This window comes from Lonchura striata, chromosome 6 (assembly GCF_046129695.1).
Source record: "Lonchura striata isolate bLonStr1 chromosome 6, bLonStr1.mat, whole genome shotgun sequence".
Classification (NCBI taxonomy): Eukaryota; Metazoa; Chordata; class Aves; order Passeriformes; family Estrildidae; genus Lonchura; species Lonchura striata.
Window position 1 is genome coordinate 14148741 of NC_134608.1, and position 18657 is coordinate 14167397.

The window sequence follows — 18657 nt, forward strand, 5'->3', positions numbered from 1 at the left end:
AACTTCCAGTCTCTAAAAAGATTTCAGTGCAACTGTCAGACATGATCAATATGTTGAAAGATATTTCCATTCTAAAATAATGGGATTATAGGTATTTTTTAAATGCCGCCAAACATCTTAAAATCAGAGAAAATAAAATAACAAGACTATTAGAAAACAGCAACACACCAGATCTGCAATTTTTTCAGAAATCACATCATTTATCCCAACATAATGTAGCTTGTAGTGTTTGCAGAGCTCCTTAGCAATGGTAGATTTGCCAGACCCAGGAGGACCATGAATGCAAACTTTGAGAGGCTGGAAAAAAGGATAAAGATACATTATTCAAACAGCACAGATGCTTCTATGTAAAAGCAACAATATTTTTAATATGGCTAATAGGAAATAGCAATTGTACTTAAAATGAAAAATATATTTTTGTCTTATTCATTTATTTATTTACTGATAAATATCTTCTCTATCATCCACATTAACACAGTTACTTAAATGATGAAATTTCCTGTTGGAGAAAAAGCATGCTTCTATTTAGTAGACTTACAGACCAATTTGTTGTGGCTAGTTAATGTTTGAATAATCCAAAGAGATGAAACACAATCCCACATGTAGGATGCAGTGAATTTTGGAATGTGGTAGCAGATCAACATGTAATAGTTCTACTTTCCAATTGAGATAGAGTTACTGTCATAAAAATTATTTTTTGACCTCAAAAATTCCAGATCCATCATAATCTTAAGTGATGTCTCATTTCAGCCTACCTAGCCTGAGAATGAGTAACTGCAATTAGGATCCCAGTATACACTTATTAAATATGTTATGCAATAAACTCAAAATCATACATAATTAAGTGCCTATCTTAATTTAGTAAATCTGACAGTACAAACTCTGCAATAGAGTAGTGACAGGGACAGTCTAGCTAGTCTTCCTTCTCCTTACTACCTGGTATGTACTGGTTTTTTTAGTTAGATGCATAGGTTCTTAGATGCAATAGTTTAATCCAAAGGCAGATCTGATAATCCTTTCAGAGCTATGAAGAGACTTTCAATAAATAACTTTTAACAATAGTATCTTTATCTTGTTTTATATGCCCTGAACTCTTATTCAAACTTTGAACCAGATATAGACATGCTAAACAGCTTTATGGATACTTGGATGTAAACAAGCATTTTTGTGCACCTTTCAGTAACATATATATCTGAACACAGAAGTCCTAAATATCAAGCTAAGATAGGAAATAGTGAAGTTGCCCAGTAAATTACACTACAGAGCAGGGTAAAAGGAAGGCTATATTGCATTGGAATATCTACACTCACTGAATATATAAAGGGCACAAAATACTCACCTAACTGTTATAAAACAAACTTAAATAAAAGATGGCCTTATTGTATTCCTGAGGCAAAATATACTAAGAGTGCCATATACTGTATAAAGAAACCAGCTTCATAATAGCAGCTTTCCATCATCAAGCTAATTTGCATTTACAGAATTTCAGGTTTAGGTATAAAGGAAATAAAACTCAGGTTGTTTTTTTTTTTTTTTTTTTTGCCTCTTGTTTAATTTCTTCAATTTAATTTTAAGTTTTTATGTTCACTTATTTTGCATCTATATCCATCTTCTATGTATTTTTATTTAATTAAGACTTGTGTTTATATAACCATTTTTATTGGAGATAAAGAGAGAAGAGCAGTTTAAAATACTATATACCAAAACATTACCAGTAATCCTCGAGCTTGCTTGTATTCCATGATGACTTGAGCAATGTTCTCTATCAGTCCTGCCTCAGCAAACCACTTAATGTTGAAATTATCTTTCAGATAAACAGATTTCATTCGAAGGTTCACAAACAACATATCCACTTGCATTTGCTGAGGGAACAAAGCTACATTTATTTACAGACTTAAACTATGCATGTTAAAAGAACAGCTGTAACAAGAGATTAGAATGGATGGGGAGAATAGAAAGAATTAAAGCATTGGGAAAGAAGGTTTGCATACAAAGCAAAACAGATATTTTAAGCTTTTAAAAAATATTAATTATTAATGAATATTTTTATTTTAGTGTTCTCATGGCCTATTAGAACATGCAATGAAAAGTTTTCATGTAATTGCAAGGAATCACCTCTTTTATATAAATTTATCATGTGTGATCTTAAGACTGTTGTATTTTGTTTATTTCTCCTGTGAACAGTTTATTCCAGATAAACAGATGAATACAACATAATTTATATATTCTATGTTCATCAGCCTTAGCAGCACTGCATTATTAACTTTTTTTATTTCTATAATTTTGTGTAGGTTTTGTTAGAGTGCTCCCATATGCTAAGGGGAGCAGTGACATCAGAGCTTCACTGTTTTATTATTTTAAATGAGGATATAACTCTTCAAAATGCTGTGTTTTATGATGGCTACATTTTACTTATTTTCCAAATTTAAGCTCACTTTAAGTATTTTTAGGAATATTTTGGGACTAAATTTTTTTGGTGAAATAAAGAAATAAAGAAAAAAAATTATATATTTCATTATGTTATACTTTTAAGTTTAAATACTTTCCTGAAGAAATAAGAAAAGTACTGACTGTTAGCTCTCTGCTCAGGAATGCATTTTCTTTAGGAACCTTCTCAATTTTTCCTGGTCCAAGATTTTTACTGATACACTACCAGAAAAACAAACAAACAAATTAACAAAACGCCACTCCAAAACCACTTAACAAATCAGATTATGAAGAAAAAATTGAACCGGATTTCTGTGGATAAAATACGTGCATTACGTTTCTTTACACTGTGCCTGGAAAAGGAGGATACTGATTTGAAATAGTTCTAAGAACAATACATTAACTTTAATGTTAGTATTGAATAGCTTTTGATTACTAAGTAACACTTTTTCTTTAGTATTTGCAATAAAAAAAAATAAATAAAACAACCCAAAACCACAGAAAATTTTATAAAGCTTTTAAATATATGAATAAATTCCTAGTGCTTCAGGTCTATTTGAAGATCTTTATTTTCCCAGCGCTTTCTCTTCCGGTTCCTGAGGTATTTAATTCCATTAACTATTGGGAAGGCCACTGATAACTCTCCACGTATCATTTGCATTTCATCATTAGATAGAAATTGTCAGTTACTCCTGTAGCCCTTTGAAATAGATTTAAATCCCACTACATCCCATAAAATCATGAGCATTTATATAGACCATTGTCGGAGACTGAAATACTATAGTTTATGACTTAAACATTTTCATGAAGGACTTTTGCCTATTACAGCAGAAACTGTATTACAAAGGCTGAGAACACGACCACACCCTGAACGGGGCTCTGAATGAGACCCCGGAGTGCTCGCCGATGAAGATAAGATAAAGTACCAATTTAGGGCTGGGGAAAAGGGCACATCCACGGAGTACAAGCCCAACACCTTCCGAGCGGTGACCGCAGCCCCAGGGCTATCAGCTGCCAGGCTGCTCACAGACCCTCGCACCCAGCGTTGGGGGGGAGGAGAGGGGAGGGGAGGGGAGGGGAGGAGATATTTTGGGTGTGTAGCGAAAATGCCTCTGGTGGGAGGCAGTGATACCCATCCTCCGCTGTGCAGACCAGCTCAGCTGAGGGGTCCTTCACCCGGAGAAAAGCTTAACAGGAGGGGTGTCATAGCCCATCAAAGGCCCCCCAAAGGCGTCCCCAGACCCTGCACCGGAGCACTGCAGCATGATACAACAGATCCGCAGTGTTGCGAGGGACGGTGTCAACCCGGGCCCTGCAGGGGGACACGTGCATGAACCCACTGGATTCTACACTCTGCGGCGTGGTGGCCCCTCAGCACCAGAAGTCCGGACGGACAGGAGCAATGAGACGTCGCTGGGACACTCGCATGGGTGATATGCTTCCACCTAACCCTTGTCATTCGCTCCCTGTCCCCCCACACCCTTCCTTCCTCCCTCACTCCCTTCCTCTGTCTTTCACTTTGCCTCTTTCAGTATTAAATAAAATATACCAATTTTTTGGCACCAACATCTAACCTTGTTTGCTTTTAATCACGTTTTCGGCATATATTTTGAACTTCCAAAGTTCTTTCCATTTTATACACAGAGATTTAGTTTTCTTTGCTCTTCTGGGTTTAAACTGGACCATAATAACATCGGATCAAATAATCCAGCTTCACTTACGTCAGTTAGTGGACACCCCGTTGAAAGTAAGTATGGAAAAAGCTTACTTGTGAGATACTCATTCCCAACTCTCATCTTCAGCTATTTCCAACTGTAACTCTCAAGGTGTTTCTTTCCCATGCACCTTTCCAGTCTTCCCCGGGGCTGGTACAGCTCCCTGCCAAGACAACTCTCTGTAGCACCCTCTCCACTGGCAATTCCTGTCCTCCAAAACTGTCCATTTACTCCTGTCCTCTATTTCACATTTTTAAACAACCACATATCTATGAAAGGACACCAGCCACTCTCCTTGGGATTGCTACCTGAACCAAAGCACAGGCTTCATCTTCTAGTGAGCTCCCTGTTTTATTAAACTCTCTTTGATACAACCAAAAAAAAAAAAAAAAAAAAAAAAAAAAAAAAAAAAATTAGCCTTATGTAACACTTGCTCAACCTACATGAGCAAGTGAGTTGACTCTCACTATCACAGTGTATAGTTGACCAGTGTCATTCAGACTACTTCTAGACTTATTTTCAAAACTCTTGGAAAAACAACATCTCCCACAACATGAAAGGAAACACATGGTAAAGACTCAGTATCTAATCACAGTTCTGTGAATCCCATAGCAATTCTCCATAACTTTCTTAGGTTTCTATTTAAGCTAGTGATAATACTGCAAAAATTAGTTCTGCAAGATCAAGTAAACTACTTTGTTTAAAGGACAGAAGTCTTAGAGGATTTCAAAGTAATCTTCTGTGTAATTTACTACTCAGGATAATCCAGGAAGACCTAGGAACTTCTACTTCAGTAAAAACCATACATACAGATATACTAAAAAACAAAAAAGAAACTCCAATAATCATGCTTTTATCAACTCTCTTACCTTTACTAATTCTCCAAGCGTGTGCATCGATGCATCTACTGCAAGTACATACTGAAAGACTGGCCTGTGGTCTGCTACATTTTGCAACACTCTGAAACACAGCAAGTACAGCCCGGGCTGGTACTTGGAGAAGCATCCAGGGCTTTCCTTGTTAAATGCAGTTTATGAAACATCAAGACTCTGCAAATTCTTGCAGAAAATTTCAGAGCATGACATTTTCACATATATATTACTTAATAAAGAAGCACAGCTACACATTTGATTTGGAAAGAAGTTGAAAGAATAAAAATCTGTGTCTGTAAAAGATATTATCTTAGTCTGCTGTAGAATCCACAATCCATTTCCAGTTCTGTGCCAGTTAACTGGTATCACACTATAGACTGAGCATGACTTGATTTTATAAAAAGAAAAGTATCAGTGCAACTGTCAGATAAGGTTTCCAGAAAGCACAACTCCTTCTAAAGAAAATGAAGACTCTGTTTTACTCAGTTAAAAGGGCCCAAAAGTGACTTTAAACCAATCCACCCAATTTAAAAACCTCAGAACTCTCTAATGGATTTGTTCTCTAGATAGGTATCAATTATTGCTCAGAGAAATTTTTTTCCACTTACGCTGCTAAATCACGAATATGAATGGTTGGAATAACATTGTTTCCATCTCCAAAAACAGGTATTGCAGGAGCCTCACCAAGCCAACACATCTGAAAATACAGATAATGAAGTGAGGAAAAAAAGGCTACTTTAAACTAGAGCTAAAAAAGGAACATTTGATTACTAAGCAAATATGTATATTCAAGTTTAAAGCTCAGTTTATTGAATTATTAATAGAACTGCAGTAAAGGAGATCATTCTTGAGAAGTACTGGCTGCCAGCCTACTAAAAGCAAGAGGGTTTTTTTAAAGACTAATCTTTAATTTTGGCAAATATTTATTTCTATCACCCTAAGGAAAGAAGAAAAAATAAAAGAGACTGTAATATTGAAAGAAAGACATTTCCATGGATTCCATTTACATGACAGACATGTTCTCACTGGAAAGTACATGTGGAGATACTGTTCAAAAGCTAGAGAAATATCTAAGAAAAAATAGAGCCAAAAAAGAGAAAAATACTTCCACTGTAGCTAAAATATTTCAAAAGGATCAAATAAACAGTTCTGCTCATGAAAACATTGAGCTTATGATGCCAAGGCTGCTAAAAATGGATTCAAATCCAGTGCAGCTTGCCCCTAGAAGTTAAATGATCCTTCAAATGTAGTTGGATGTCTACCTTAAAAAAGTAGTGAAAGAATCCTTCCTCAGCTCCATATTGATGTCCCGAGGCAACAACGTAAGTTGAAAACTTTTTTTTGTTCTGTAAAGTGAAATCAGCAAGAAAGTTTTGATCAAAATCTGGTACTGCAATTGGGATACAGGTTTACACTGACTCTTGAATACATGTACACTAAATATACAAAGTGGGCAAACTGTTATCACTTCCAAGTTGTAACTAGATCGATTGTTGCATATTCTATGGCTTTATGAGTCATATTATTATTACTTCCTTCAAAAAAAGCTGTCTACAGTTGTCTTCAAGGAAAAAAAAAAAAAAAGATCTGTCTACATTTGAACAAAATTTATAAAATTAAAATAAAATTAAGAGGTAAAATTTAGAAGTTATGTAAATGAATTAAGTGAACAAGATAACTCATGGTTCTACTTCCTTTTTCAAGAAAAAAAAATTACTCTGAAATTCATTTCAGCTGTTTTTTCAATGCATTTTATTTGCATTTGGCTGTCTAAAGGAGCAGAAAATGCTAGATTAATGATTTTACAATTTCTTTATTTTTATTTTTATGGATTATTAAAAAAAATCTTTGAACTATTTAAATGGTTTGCTAATCTCACATCATGATTAACCCACATATTTTTGTCTGATTATTATTGTGTAATGTTTTCTACTTCTTTCTCTCTCTCTTCATCATATTCATTGTTAAATAAAATCTGTACAATATAATTTACTTCCGTTTGTGGTCTCATTTCCATCTTAATTTGGGCAGAGGTATCTCTTATTACTCGGATCTTAACACACACTGAGTTTGCTTGGGTAATACCATGACACATAGTGTTTGCATCTAAGAGCAGCTCTCAGGGCTGCTTTGGACAAACTGCAGACATATCCCAGAAGACACGTAGTAATTTCTGTCCCCTAACAGGAAAAACCTGCCTCTTCTGAATGCACAGGAGGTGCTACTTCTCATTTCCCTTAAAAAGAATGTAAAACAGGATTTTCTTCTATGAACCTTGTGCTAAGTCCTGCCTTGTGTGAAGACAAACCATAGTTTTGCACTGAGTGGTGTATTTCACTGAAATGCATACCTGTAAAGTGGGTTCAATCCCTCTAACAATAGTTACTTAGTGTCACAAGCCATCCATTGAGAAGGTACTACTTGACGTTACTTGGCTATAGGTAATTTTAAAAATAAGGCAATGCCTAGGTAAGTTGCGGTTCCTCGCGGCATGTTTAGTCCTGGTTAAGGAATGTCACGTTCCCCTGTGTTGTTCATTAGAGCCACTAGGTGTCACTTTCTAGCTGGGATCCTCAGTTCCAGGCTGCGGTTGTTTTAAGCTTGTTTGCTTGCTTCTTTAAAATTTCTTAAAGACAGGAACAGGTCTAAATAGATTCGGGAACTGTGATGTCACTGAGAACAGAGATGGGGGATGAAGAGCTTTAATGCCTTTGGCAGGCAGATATTTCTCAAAGGATTCTGAGTTTGGCAGGACCCCAGAAATTGCAACTTCTGAGAAAAGTGACACAACCGGAATGCCTTGAATGCATTTCAGGGCATTCAGGTTGTGTAAACACAGAGGTAAAGGTAAAATATTGCTAGTGATTAAAAAAAAAAAAAAAAAAAAAGACTCTTAAACTCTCAGACTATTACTGAATTTTAATCAAAAAATAGGTGAGAGGTACACTAATGCAGAGAGGTGAAATCTTGCTTTAAGAAACAACTTCCATTAAATTGCACTCTGACCAGGCAATAAGGCTTAGAAAACCTTCTGTTCTTGGTGCAAGAGCTTTTTTACCTGGCTGACAAGACTGATGAATCCTAGTGTCTGAGTTCTTTGTAGGGAATGATAATACTGTAAATCCTTTCACTGATGGCATATCCCTAGATACCACTGAATTTAGAAATGAGTAAAGACTGTAATCCAGAAGCCTCCAGCCATTACAGGAAGCCAAAGCTGATTTCATGGGAAGAACAGATGCCATCCTATTCCAAAGTGCTGACAGAAACCATTGAGGGGCAGTGATACCCACTGTGCTGACACTGGAGTTCTGCAGAAAAGGGGCTCCTTTTGAAAGGGTTACAGCAGGTAGGTATTGAAAATATTCAAGCTGCTTTATCATGTACTGCTACATATCTGTCTTCTCAACAGATGTTCAGCCTGGCAAACACTTAGAAGGTAATTATATAAACACTTTCGGTATGCAGTGACTCAGTACTTTGGACTAGTCAGAAAAATTGTCAATGATTTATCTGGGTATTAAGTGGTGGCAGAAATTAACACAAGGTTTGATGGATGCTGTTTAAAATTTTCATGTTTTTAACACTACAGGTGTGAAACTCATCCCATGGTCTTACAAATCCATGTTAGCACATAAAAGAAAAACCAATTTACTACTGCTTTTTCAAGCTGTAAACCAAATTTTTATTTGTATTCTCTTCTCTTAGATCCACAGTAGAACAGAATGTAATTTCTAGAGCTATTTCCTCAGCAGGACATAAGACAGGAAATATATGCTCAAACCAGAGAAAAGTTTTTTCATAATAAAATCTGTTATTTGCTGGACATTGAATTATATTGATTATGGGAGACTCCTAACACAGAAGTAGAATGACCAAGTGACACCTTCATCATCCAGTGTATTTTGTTGTCTTTGAACCTCCTCACTACTCCATCACTCATGACAACAGATTCCATTTTCTTGAATTGCAAGCTGAGCCACTACTGGTATTTATTTAATGATAGTTCTTAAATACAAATGGAGGCATAGTCTGTTCTCTAGTAAGATTAATGATCTAATCAGACCAAAGCAGGCAAAGCTGAAGGAGGGGATTTTAAAACATGTAAACTCATAATATATTTTAGCTATTCTGTGTCAGCTTTATGGCTGTGATTTTAAGGTAAATTATAGGATGGAACAAAAGTCAACAAGGCCTCTGCTCCAAGAGCACAAACAATCCAGGGACATGATAGGTGTGGCCAGAACATCGAAGTATTTAAATGAGCTGTGATAATAACATAGGTTGCTAATATTTAAAGATACTACTATTCTTTAGAGCTGCACTAATATCTCATTCCTCTAAAATCTTTCTTCCTCAAATCTTTGCACCAGCCCCAGCTTTGATTGTCTCTGGTACAACCAAAGAAACAGTATTTTTTTAAGATTAGCATGATTTACTCCCTATCGAAGGAAAAAAATAAAAATTGGGATTTATATTATGCAGACACTTGGGTTTCAAAGAACATTATAGTATTTTCCATGTTACTATATTTTATTAGTAATTTGCAACATACATATTTATATTCTTAAAACTTATTCAAATGGTTTATAAATTCCATTACTATGATAAAGCTCTAAATGAGAAGACAAAGCAGCCTATTTTTATAAAAAAGTTATATACATACAGTTTTCCCGAGTTTTATAATGTGTTTTTCAGCATTTATGTGATCCATAAAGCCAGAATGAGACTTTCTTTTGTTAGAATATTCTTCACTAAAAGGAGCCTCAGGATCTTCCTATGAAGAAAAAAAGGTGACTGATATGCATTTCCTAAAACAGAACAATTTTTAAAGGTCTAGATAGTCAGAGGAAATTCTTTAAAAGTATTTTAAAATCTGTTTTAACTTTGTCCTCATTTGAAATTCTTCAGGGTTCTGAATTTGATGCTTGAATTTGAAAATGTCATTAGTTCAATTTCAAATTTCACAGTAAAATATTTTTAACTACTTTTTATATTTTAAAAAAACATTAGTTTTTATTATATATAGCATTACACTAGGTTGAAAAAACTCTATATCTGTAACACTGAATTTAAGAATTGCAATAGCATACTACAAAGCACCCAACATGGCTTCTGAAAATATTTTACATATATGAATATAAAAATGTATCCATTTTAATGATGGTTTTCATTAAATATGCAGTTAACATGGTTTTTTTTTGATGACTGAAAGACAGTGCATGTTGTAGTTAGCATTTGTCTTGCCTCTTGACCAAGCAACTCCTTATGTCTTTCTGTATTATAGCTCAATGCCTAAACTTTTCTGTCAGTGAATTTCACCCAGCAATTTTGGCAGTAAGTAGTGGCTAAGGGTGAAAGAATCCTAAAGACCCACTCACTTTACCAGCTATCATTGAAGTACACACCTGAAATAGATTGTATAATTTAATGTAATGATTATTTTCCATTAAATGGCAACATCTAGTTAAAAAAAATAATGTTTTGATATTACTTACAGGGTCAAAGGGTTTAGTATTTGCCCAGGTCATTATTGTTGAAATGAGGATGAATAACTTTTGTTTTGCAAAAGTCTCAATTTCCTTATGTAGGGCTGTTAAAATGAAAGCAAGGATTTTATTTTAAATTGTATTATTCCCACTCTATTTTTGTTTTTTATATAAAAGTCCTGTATAGACACTCATACCAGTGTTCTATGTGATGTCTTTTTAAGCAAATGCTCTTTGAGTTAATACAAAATAAAGATAAAAAATCAGGAAAGAGAACAAATAGAGAAATGATGGTAATAAAGAATTAAATTATTGGGAATTGACCTAATTACCACAGAACTACATATTTTGGGGGAAAAATCCCCAACAAAACAATCTATACAAGGAAACAATTAATCTTTAATGACTGTTGAAATACTGAAAGAAAATAAAAAAGTGTGGAGTTTTCATGATAGGATAAAAAAGCTACTGAATGCAAACAAAGTTTATTTTAATATCAAACAAGATAAAGAATTTTTTGTTATGCAAAATATTCTGTGGTCTAAGTGTTCATACTATAAAGAGGAAAGCATAATTAGTTTAGCTGTCATGTAAAGAATCATATTGCACTCTCACCATAAAAAGATTCCAGCTACCTATTAGAATTTGGAACAATAAGGAGAAAGTTTTCAAAAGACTGCTAGCAATATTCATATTGGACTTTTAAGAAAAATAAAATTATTATATAAAGTATTGAAATGTTCTTTGAATATCACAGGAGCAAATTTTCTATCCACCTCCTGATGCAAACAGATGAGATGATGGTTGACAGTTATTTAGGGAAATTACTGCCTACACAGATGTGCCATTTAAAGAGTTGGACCACTCCATGTCAGCTTCTCGCCCTTCTGAATGTGACAGCGCATTCCATGGTTCCTTGCTATTTATCCAAACAATTTGTGCAGCATTTCTCCATCAAGGAACCCAATTTTATATTAAAGTGAGTCCATGATAATTTCATTACACATTTATGGCAAGTTTTGGTGGCTACATAGAAACAAAATTTCTGTTCAGGTAAAGCTATACTAACCAGAAGCAGCCCACGTTGCTTCCTCAATTTGGTTTGCATCCTCAGTGATATTATATAAAACAATTTCACACTCAAGCAAGTGGTTTAAGAGTGTTTCTCGAGAAGAGACCTGAGGGAAAAACAGTTACACTCTGTCACTAGAGAAAAAAAAAAGTCCTGTTCTAGTTCAATTTCTGGACAGAATGTGGTTTTCTAACACTAGGATATTGGAATTATTCATAAGATCATTATCAAACATTTACCTGTCATAAATAAACAAGAAAGCTGATAAAATGGAAATTAAATGCCAAAAATTCTAATTTGGAGTATACATTAACATAGATCAAAAATATGGACTTTTAATGGTATTTTAGGATACATATTTTTAGTGCATTTGTGAGTATCGAAAATATCTACTACTTATCCAGGTATTTTAAACAACTAACTGTTGGCAGAATGGAGAGGACATAAAAAATGTCAATTTCCTTGCAAGATAGCATCCTGTAATTTTTATTAAGTGCAGATTATCCTTATTACTCGAGCAAATCCAGCAAACACTTTGGGCAAAAGCAGGAGTTAAAACTAAACAATGCCAGCTATAATTTCCTGATTGAACAGTTCAGCTGCATAGACATTTGAATCAAAATTTTCAAATGTTGAAAGAGATTCTTCAATAAGAAGAATAATAACCAGTTTATAACAAGCAGCTTGAGACAGAGGCAATTGCTAGTTTCAGCAAACTAAATCAAGCAATATGCAAACATTGACAAGAGCTAGCCTCCTTTAGTTAATTAAACTCTGGACATACACATCTTCATATGAAGATGGAGGTATTCAGAGCAATTAGGTGCTAGTGAAAGCTGTGATTTCAGTGAACAGTCAAGAGGGACACTAACTTTGATTCCAGCACGACTACCTTCAAATGGGCATAAAAGACAAAAAGAAGATGAGAGATACTTGAAGTATAAGCTCTGAGAGGAAAAGAAAGCAGACCTGTGGATCATCAAGATAGATTTTTTTAAAAAAGCTATGAAGAGGACATAATCTATTTTCTGAGTTCCTTTTACTATTTGCTGTGTCAAATCTAGAAGAGAAGAAGCCAGAGGAATAAATCAGATACATACAGCTTCCAGCAGGAACAAAAGACCATTTCATTATTGCAGGTCATGTTACATGACCTGAGATATTTCTAATGTTGTCTAAAGGCAATCTGAAATCAGACTCATACTTACTGTATATGTTTCCTTAGCAAAACGTGGATTGGCACTCTCTGGCTTAGAAAGAGTACCCACTATTTCATAGATTCCCCCTGTGGGAACCTCAACAACGGAATCATTTTCATCTCCCTCTTCTTCTTCTAGGCTTTCAAGCGTCGCCCCAACAACACAAGTGGATAAATACTGCAATATACAAGACACACAATTTCTACACAAACATCTATTGAGACCGACACAACTTCTAGTAATCCCCAGAAGGCACCAGCACCGTCTGACCAGCCCTGCTCCTGTTGGTGCTCCTCAGAAACGGCTTCTGGTCGAAGGGAAGCCCTTAGCGCTGCCCGGGCCGCGCTGGGGCGTTTGGGCTCGCCGCTGTCCGCCGTGTCCAAGCGAAGGCGCCGCGAGCCCCGCTGCCCCGGCCGCCGCTCTCGGCTGCCCTCCGCACACGGGAGCTGCTTATCGCCCTCCACAGCCCTCACCTGCTGCCTCAACCCTCCTCTAGTCCCACCTCCTGCTCCTACTCTTTATTTTCACTCCATCTTATCCCTTTCATTGCTCCGGTGCCCCTCCTCAGCAGCTATTTCAGCTGAGCCTCCTGTCCGCCCGGCCGAACTCCCGGCGGACCAGCCGCGGCTCCGCAGCGGGCGGAGGTGCCGGAGGCAGAAGCGGGCCGCGGCCGGGAGCAGCCCCGCGGTCACCTCGCCGATGCTGCGGCCGCAGAAGGAGTCGAGGTGGTTGAGGAAGACGCGGCGGCCCCGCGGCGCCTCCTCCATGGCCGCCGCCCGGGACGCGGCCGGTTGCCGCGCGACCGCCGGCGGGCGCACTTCCCCCGGCCGCCGCCGGGGGCGCCCGCCCGTAGCGCCGCCCCGGCACGGGCGGTGCGCGCTGCGCGCAGGCGCCGTGAGCACCGGCCCGGGCCGGGCCAGCGGGAGGGGTGCTGCCCCTCCGTGTGGGACTTTGCTCCGAACCGAGTCAAAAATAGATGTTAACTAGGTTATCTGCCGTCCGTTCCCACAGCAGGCGGGCTACGCGCCTGCTTAGGCCATTCACAGACTAGCAGCTACAGCAGCAGCACTTACTCAAGAGCTCCGGACAATGGAAACAAGCGGCAGCTGAAGGAGACCTGAAATTCTCCCTCCTCAGTGCTGCAGAGACGCTCCCTCCGTAGGGGCAGCAATGCCCCAGCACAGGCATGGGAGAGCATTTTGCTCATCCTCAGTAACCCAGAAGTGGTGGAATGACATTGCTGTCCCACTTTTGGGTTAACTCTGCAATACAGTTTAGGAAATAGCACATTTTTCTTCTGTTAACACCTACAAAATACCTGTTCTGAAAGTATGCTTATAATAAGCACACAAAATGGCAGTTTAAAGACCTGTAATGCAAAAAACCCCAAACAAACCAAAAACAAATCCCAAAATTTAGTAATGAAATATTACTTTGGCATTTTCCACTTGGTCCAAGTCCTTTACAATCACATACCTTACCTTGCTGTTTCATGAAAAAGTTTCAGCTGATAGAAGTTGCAAACAGTTTTCCAAGTAGTTCACAGCTATTTGTGATTTTTCTAAGGGCATGATGATTTCAGTTGTTCATTCCCAACTTTGCAATAGCTCCACGCCACACAAGAAAACTTCAACACACTGGTCCATTTATTTAATTCTTTAGTCATTGAAATTGAACAAGTAAATCAGTTGCAAGGAAAAATATTCAAATATAAATTTGCTGAAGTACATTCTCCTCACAGAGGACTAACCACGTGCCACAGACCTGTGTGCAAAAGAGAGCCTATGAACAATTTTTGGAGCATGGAAACATACCCTAGGGCACTGGACTAGTTTCAGAAGTTTCAACCCAAAAAGATAATAACTATGAAGTTAAGCTCTTGAAAACAGAAGCACTAATTACAGTTCTCCTGTCATAGTTGCACACTGCTAACTCAAAGCCATTACAAAAGCTCTGCTAGGCTTGTCTGATCTATATGACTAACCACAGCAGATAGAAGCCAGCATAGCTCTACTGAAGTCACTGGAATCTGTGAAAACCAATAAATCCCTAAATGTGGCTCCAAAAAAGCTACTGCTTGTACTTGTCACAAAAGCATAAAAGAATAATGGCAGGATTGTTTAAATAAAGACACACAAATACACAATAATACAAAAAGTGTGAATATCACAGAATGTCAGTTCAACTGTACAAGCATTTCTACCCAACTCTAATTTTTAAAAAGTCTACCATTCAGTACATACTTGAAAAGTTATAGCAGAACAATTTATAAAGAGAGTTGTACCAGTTTTTAAGTACAAAATACAAGTTATATCTTCCAGTTTGTATTAGTCTTAGCAAATTTCATACAGCCTTTGGTTTCAAACCAATACAATGCAATTAACATTACAGTGCTTAGTTTAGTAGTCATTTGGAGAGGACACTGTACAATTGAGGGAGAAAACGTGAAAACTGGGAGTACCAAAGTCCTGTATTATAGAAAGTAAAGGTTGAATCAAAAATACTCTTGAGTATATCCTGTACATCATGTAAATACACATTCAAAGTAGTAAACAGGCCTTCCAAGCCTCTCAAACAGTTGCAGTACAGCATACATATTTATAGCATAGATAACATCATTTTTAGGAAATGTGTAGCCCATTAATTCTGTGCTTAATCATTTGCATTTCGGACAATACATTCATATATAAGCAGCTCATCTCGTGTATTATTTGGAGCTTGCTGGTTGCCATAGACAAGGACAGATCAATTAATGCTGAGCCTTGCTTTTAACTCAGATACTGCCACTATATAAGCAATGCTCAACTGTTGAAGAACCATCTTTCCAGCTACAAAGCTGACAACTTTCATGTTTATGTATAGCAAATCAAGCAGGAATTCTTTGCAGAAGTTTTTCATTAATTATTTCATTAACTGGGTGGAGCAAGTAGTTACCTTCTATTTTAAAAAGAAGGCATGAAAATTATCAGTAAACACATACACAAAGAATTACTACTTATATCTATAACATTCAGTAGCTATTTTTTTAGTTTTGAATACTAAGACTTGGAAAAGAGACCAAGGTTTTTGAACATTGTATGGAGCAACTTACAGGTTCATTTACAACGGAAAGTAAAATTAAGAATTTTTTCTATTTATAAAATTGGCTTTTAATAATCTTGTGATATATGCAAAACCACAGTAGCAAAATGTTATATAATATACTTGTTATAACATATAAATAAATGTTATATAATAATGTAGTAGCACAAAGTAGACGTTAATGCAAGAAATGAAGCTTAAGCAGTTTGTAAGGAAGATCTCAGTGCTTCATAATAATTCCTTCTGGCACTAAATCTTCCTCATATCTGGGTAAATCATGACTGACTTTCTTTCTTCAAAGCTTCTAGTCTTTGTAGTAACGCATTTCCAAACACCTCTCGATATGCAGGGCTGAGAGAGTCCAACAAGGAGTAGACAGTTTCATGATATGGAGTTTGCAGTCTATCATCAGTCTGATCAAAATCATAAGCTACTACCTGCAACAAAGAATTGGGTGGTTAAATTTCTGTGGTGATGATCACCTTGGTACATGTAGCACAACATTTAACTTTTCCAGTCAGGGTAGTACAGTACAATGTTTTGTAAGAACAAAAAATGCCAAATTTAAAATCACAGTCTCTGCTTTCTACTACTGAGCTTACTGGTTATACAGCATTTAAGACAATTTCAAATACCTCTTGTCCAAAACTCAGAATGTTAGTAAAATACATACTTTGAAAAGAAGTCTCACATCTACATGTCTGTGCAAAAATTAAAAATGGTGCAAAAAAATTGTATAGACGTTGTATTACTGATTTCTTTGGGTACCTGAGAAACCCAAAAATTTACATACCTGTAACAAATTACTGATTCTATCTTCACCATTTTGTGTCTTAAATAAAATCCTGATTTTTTATTAACTTCCCTTCTTGCTTTGTTAGAAGTAAATAGCTAAAGTTCCCTCTTCTAGAAGAAAACATGTAGATCAGGCTTTCATAAAAGTACAAGACCGATATGTGTGGTTGTCAGTGAAGTATTTTTCTAGGCACCTTTTGAATATGGTCATTGTTCAAAACAAAGAAGTTTAAGAAATTACAAACAAATTAGTTTACCCTGAGTCCTGCTTCAGTGAGTTCCAGACAGTATCTGTTCCTTTCCCTGGTTTCCACATTGATATATGCCACATCCTCTGCACAGGGAAGGGTTTTTGACACAAACATGTTGCTGACAGCAAACAAAACATCATTTACAACAGCTTCGGCTTCTAGTCTCATATCTTTCACGTCTGTTCCTTCGAAGTCTCTATAATCAGAATCCTCTTCAAACCCTGTATTATTGGGCAACTCCATAGGATTGCAATCAGTCTCCATTCTGCATATAAAAACATTTATTTTAGACTTATTATACCACTACACTCAATATATAACACCATAAAACACAAGTTATATTTTAAACAAATGTATTTAACATTGTCCAAAAAAAAAAGGAAACTATGAGACCCAGTGACTTCCATAACTCATGAAATGACAGTCTAGAGAACTCAAACATAGGATATTCAGAACAAGGGCTGAAGAAGATTATATAAACATTTAGAAGTGGTATCAGTATCACTGACCCTAGTTTTTCTCAGGCAAGTTAACTTGCATTCTGTGGTATAGGGCTCTGTTAAGATCCAGTGGTCATTAATTCTGCACTTTGCTGATCAAGAGTGTAGGAGGAAGACAAGTCATGCCTGCAAAAAGCTAAATCAGTAGCTACAGAAAACAAAACCCTATCGCTGGTGCATTTAAGGAAAACTTAGAAAAGTCTATGAACTAAATGGGTTATCAAAGACCTTCGGAATTAAAGGCAGCCGTTTGTTACCGTCACTAAAGAATAAAGCTCCTGTTAATTTTTTACGCACGACTGCCGATCCATTCCAGAGACACAGGCTGCTGGTCTTCGCGAGCAAGTGGTATCAAAGGGCAGCCCCAGCGGGGCTATCACCGCGGCTCCGGCAGCGGCCCCGCGGGTCCCAGTGTCGCGGGGAGGCCGCAGCTGACACCTGTGGAACCCGCCTGAGGCAGCAGGGAAAGCTCCCGGGCAAATGAGCACCGCTGCCGGGAGGAAACGGGGGCTGCCAATATCCGATCCGCAACTCCACGGGATCCGCCGCTTCCTGCCAAATCCCACCGCCGACACACAAACAAATTCGAAGGAAGCTGAAGGCCATAGGGGAGGTGGATACCGAGCCTCCCGCTCCCACGGACCGCACGCCCGCCGCGCCCCGCCGCGCACCCACCAGCGCCGGCGGACGGCGAGGCCCCGCCGCCCGGCCCGCACGGCTCCGGACGCGGCGCCGCCCCGCTCGGCGGACAGCGCCCGCCCCGCTGCTTCCCGGGCCGCTCCCTGGAGAGGCGGCCCCGGCGCCGCCGGCCGCACGACGCCTTCCGGCCGCGCCGCCCTCTCCCGCGGCCGCTTCCGCGCCCGCCTCCTCCGCTCGGCGACGCCACTTCCCGCACGTCACGGTGCCGGTGGTCGGCGGGGGGCCGCTGGGAGGAAGGAGGCGAGCGGCCGCGATCGGCCTGGCCGCCCTCGCCGGCGGCGCAGAGCTGACGGGGAGGGGCTGCCCTCCCGCCGGACCCCGGCCCTTCCCCGCGCAGCGCGGCTGCGGCAGCCCCTCCGCGCCCGAGAAGATGGCGGCGGTGTCCGAGTGAGGATGGAGCTGCCTGTCAGCGCCTCTTCGCCCTAGGGCGGGCAGCGCTGCCCCGCCGGGGGCGAGGGGCGGCGGCGGCGGTGCCGCCCGGCAGCGGGGAGCCCCCGCCGTAGCCCTCGCCGAGGGGCGAGCCTTGGCCTGGCGGCGCCCGCTCGGCTCCTTGGCGC

General features: G+C 38.7%; 2 protein-coding genes across 6 annotated transcripts in view; both read right to left on the reverse strand.

Annotated features, from left to right (window-relative positions):
- The window catches only part of AK7 (adenylate kinase 7), a 28014-nt gene extending 14439 nt beyond the window's left edge, over positions 1 to 13575 (reverse strand). For 2 of the 3 annotated variants that reach the window (XM_021549622.3, XM_031504917.2), the window contains exons 1-11: positions 13467 to 13575; positions 12784 to 12951; positions 11573 to 11681; positions 10513 to 10607; positions 9681 to 9791; positions 6277 to 6360; positions 5623 to 5711; positions 5012 to 5102; positions 2572 to 2649; positions 1713 to 1862; positions 169 to 297 (exon numbers count right to left, since the gene is read on the reverse strand). In XM_021549622.3, coding sequence (XP_021405297.2) covers positions 169 to 297; positions 1713 to 1862; positions 2572 to 2649; positions 5012 to 5102; positions 5623 to 5711; positions 6277 to 6360; positions 9681 to 9791; positions 10513 to 10607; positions 11573 to 11681; positions 12784 to 12951; positions 13467 to 13541 — 1179 coding nt within the window. In that variant the 5' untranslated portion in view covers positions 13542 to 13575. The remainder of the gene's footprint in view (positions 1 to 168; positions 298 to 1712; positions 1863 to 2571; positions 2650 to 5011; positions 5103 to 5622; positions 5712 to 6276; positions 6361 to 9680; positions 9792 to 10512; positions 10608 to 11572; positions 11682 to 12783; positions 12952 to 13466) is intronic. The other variant, XM_021549624.3, reaches the window with a different exon arrangement.
- Positions 13576 to 14402: 827 nt separating this feature from the next.
- Positions 14403 to 18156, reverse strand: GSKIP (GSK3B interacting protein). 3 transcript variants are annotated; one of them, XM_021549705.2, is made up of 3 exons: positions 18077 to 18156; positions 16908 to 17166; positions 14403 to 16292 (listed from the first exon to the last, which is right to left on the reverse strand). In XM_021549705.2, exons 2-3 carry the CDS (start codon positions 17163 to 17165, stop codon positions 16131 to 16133), a joined length of 420 nt encoding a protein of 139 aa, XP_021405380.1. In that variant the 5' UTR covers position 17166; positions 18077 to 18156; the 3' UTR covers positions 14403 to 16130. The 3 variants fall into 3 exon arrangements, with proteins under 3 accessions (XP_021405380.1, XP_021405379.1, XP_021405381.1); XM_021549704.3 differs by lacking the exon at positions 18077 to 18156 and adding an exon at positions 17699 to 18057; XM_021549706.3 differs by lacking the exon at positions 18077 to 18156 and adding an exon at positions 17659 to 18057.
- Positions 18157 to 18657: the final 501 nt, after the last annotated feature.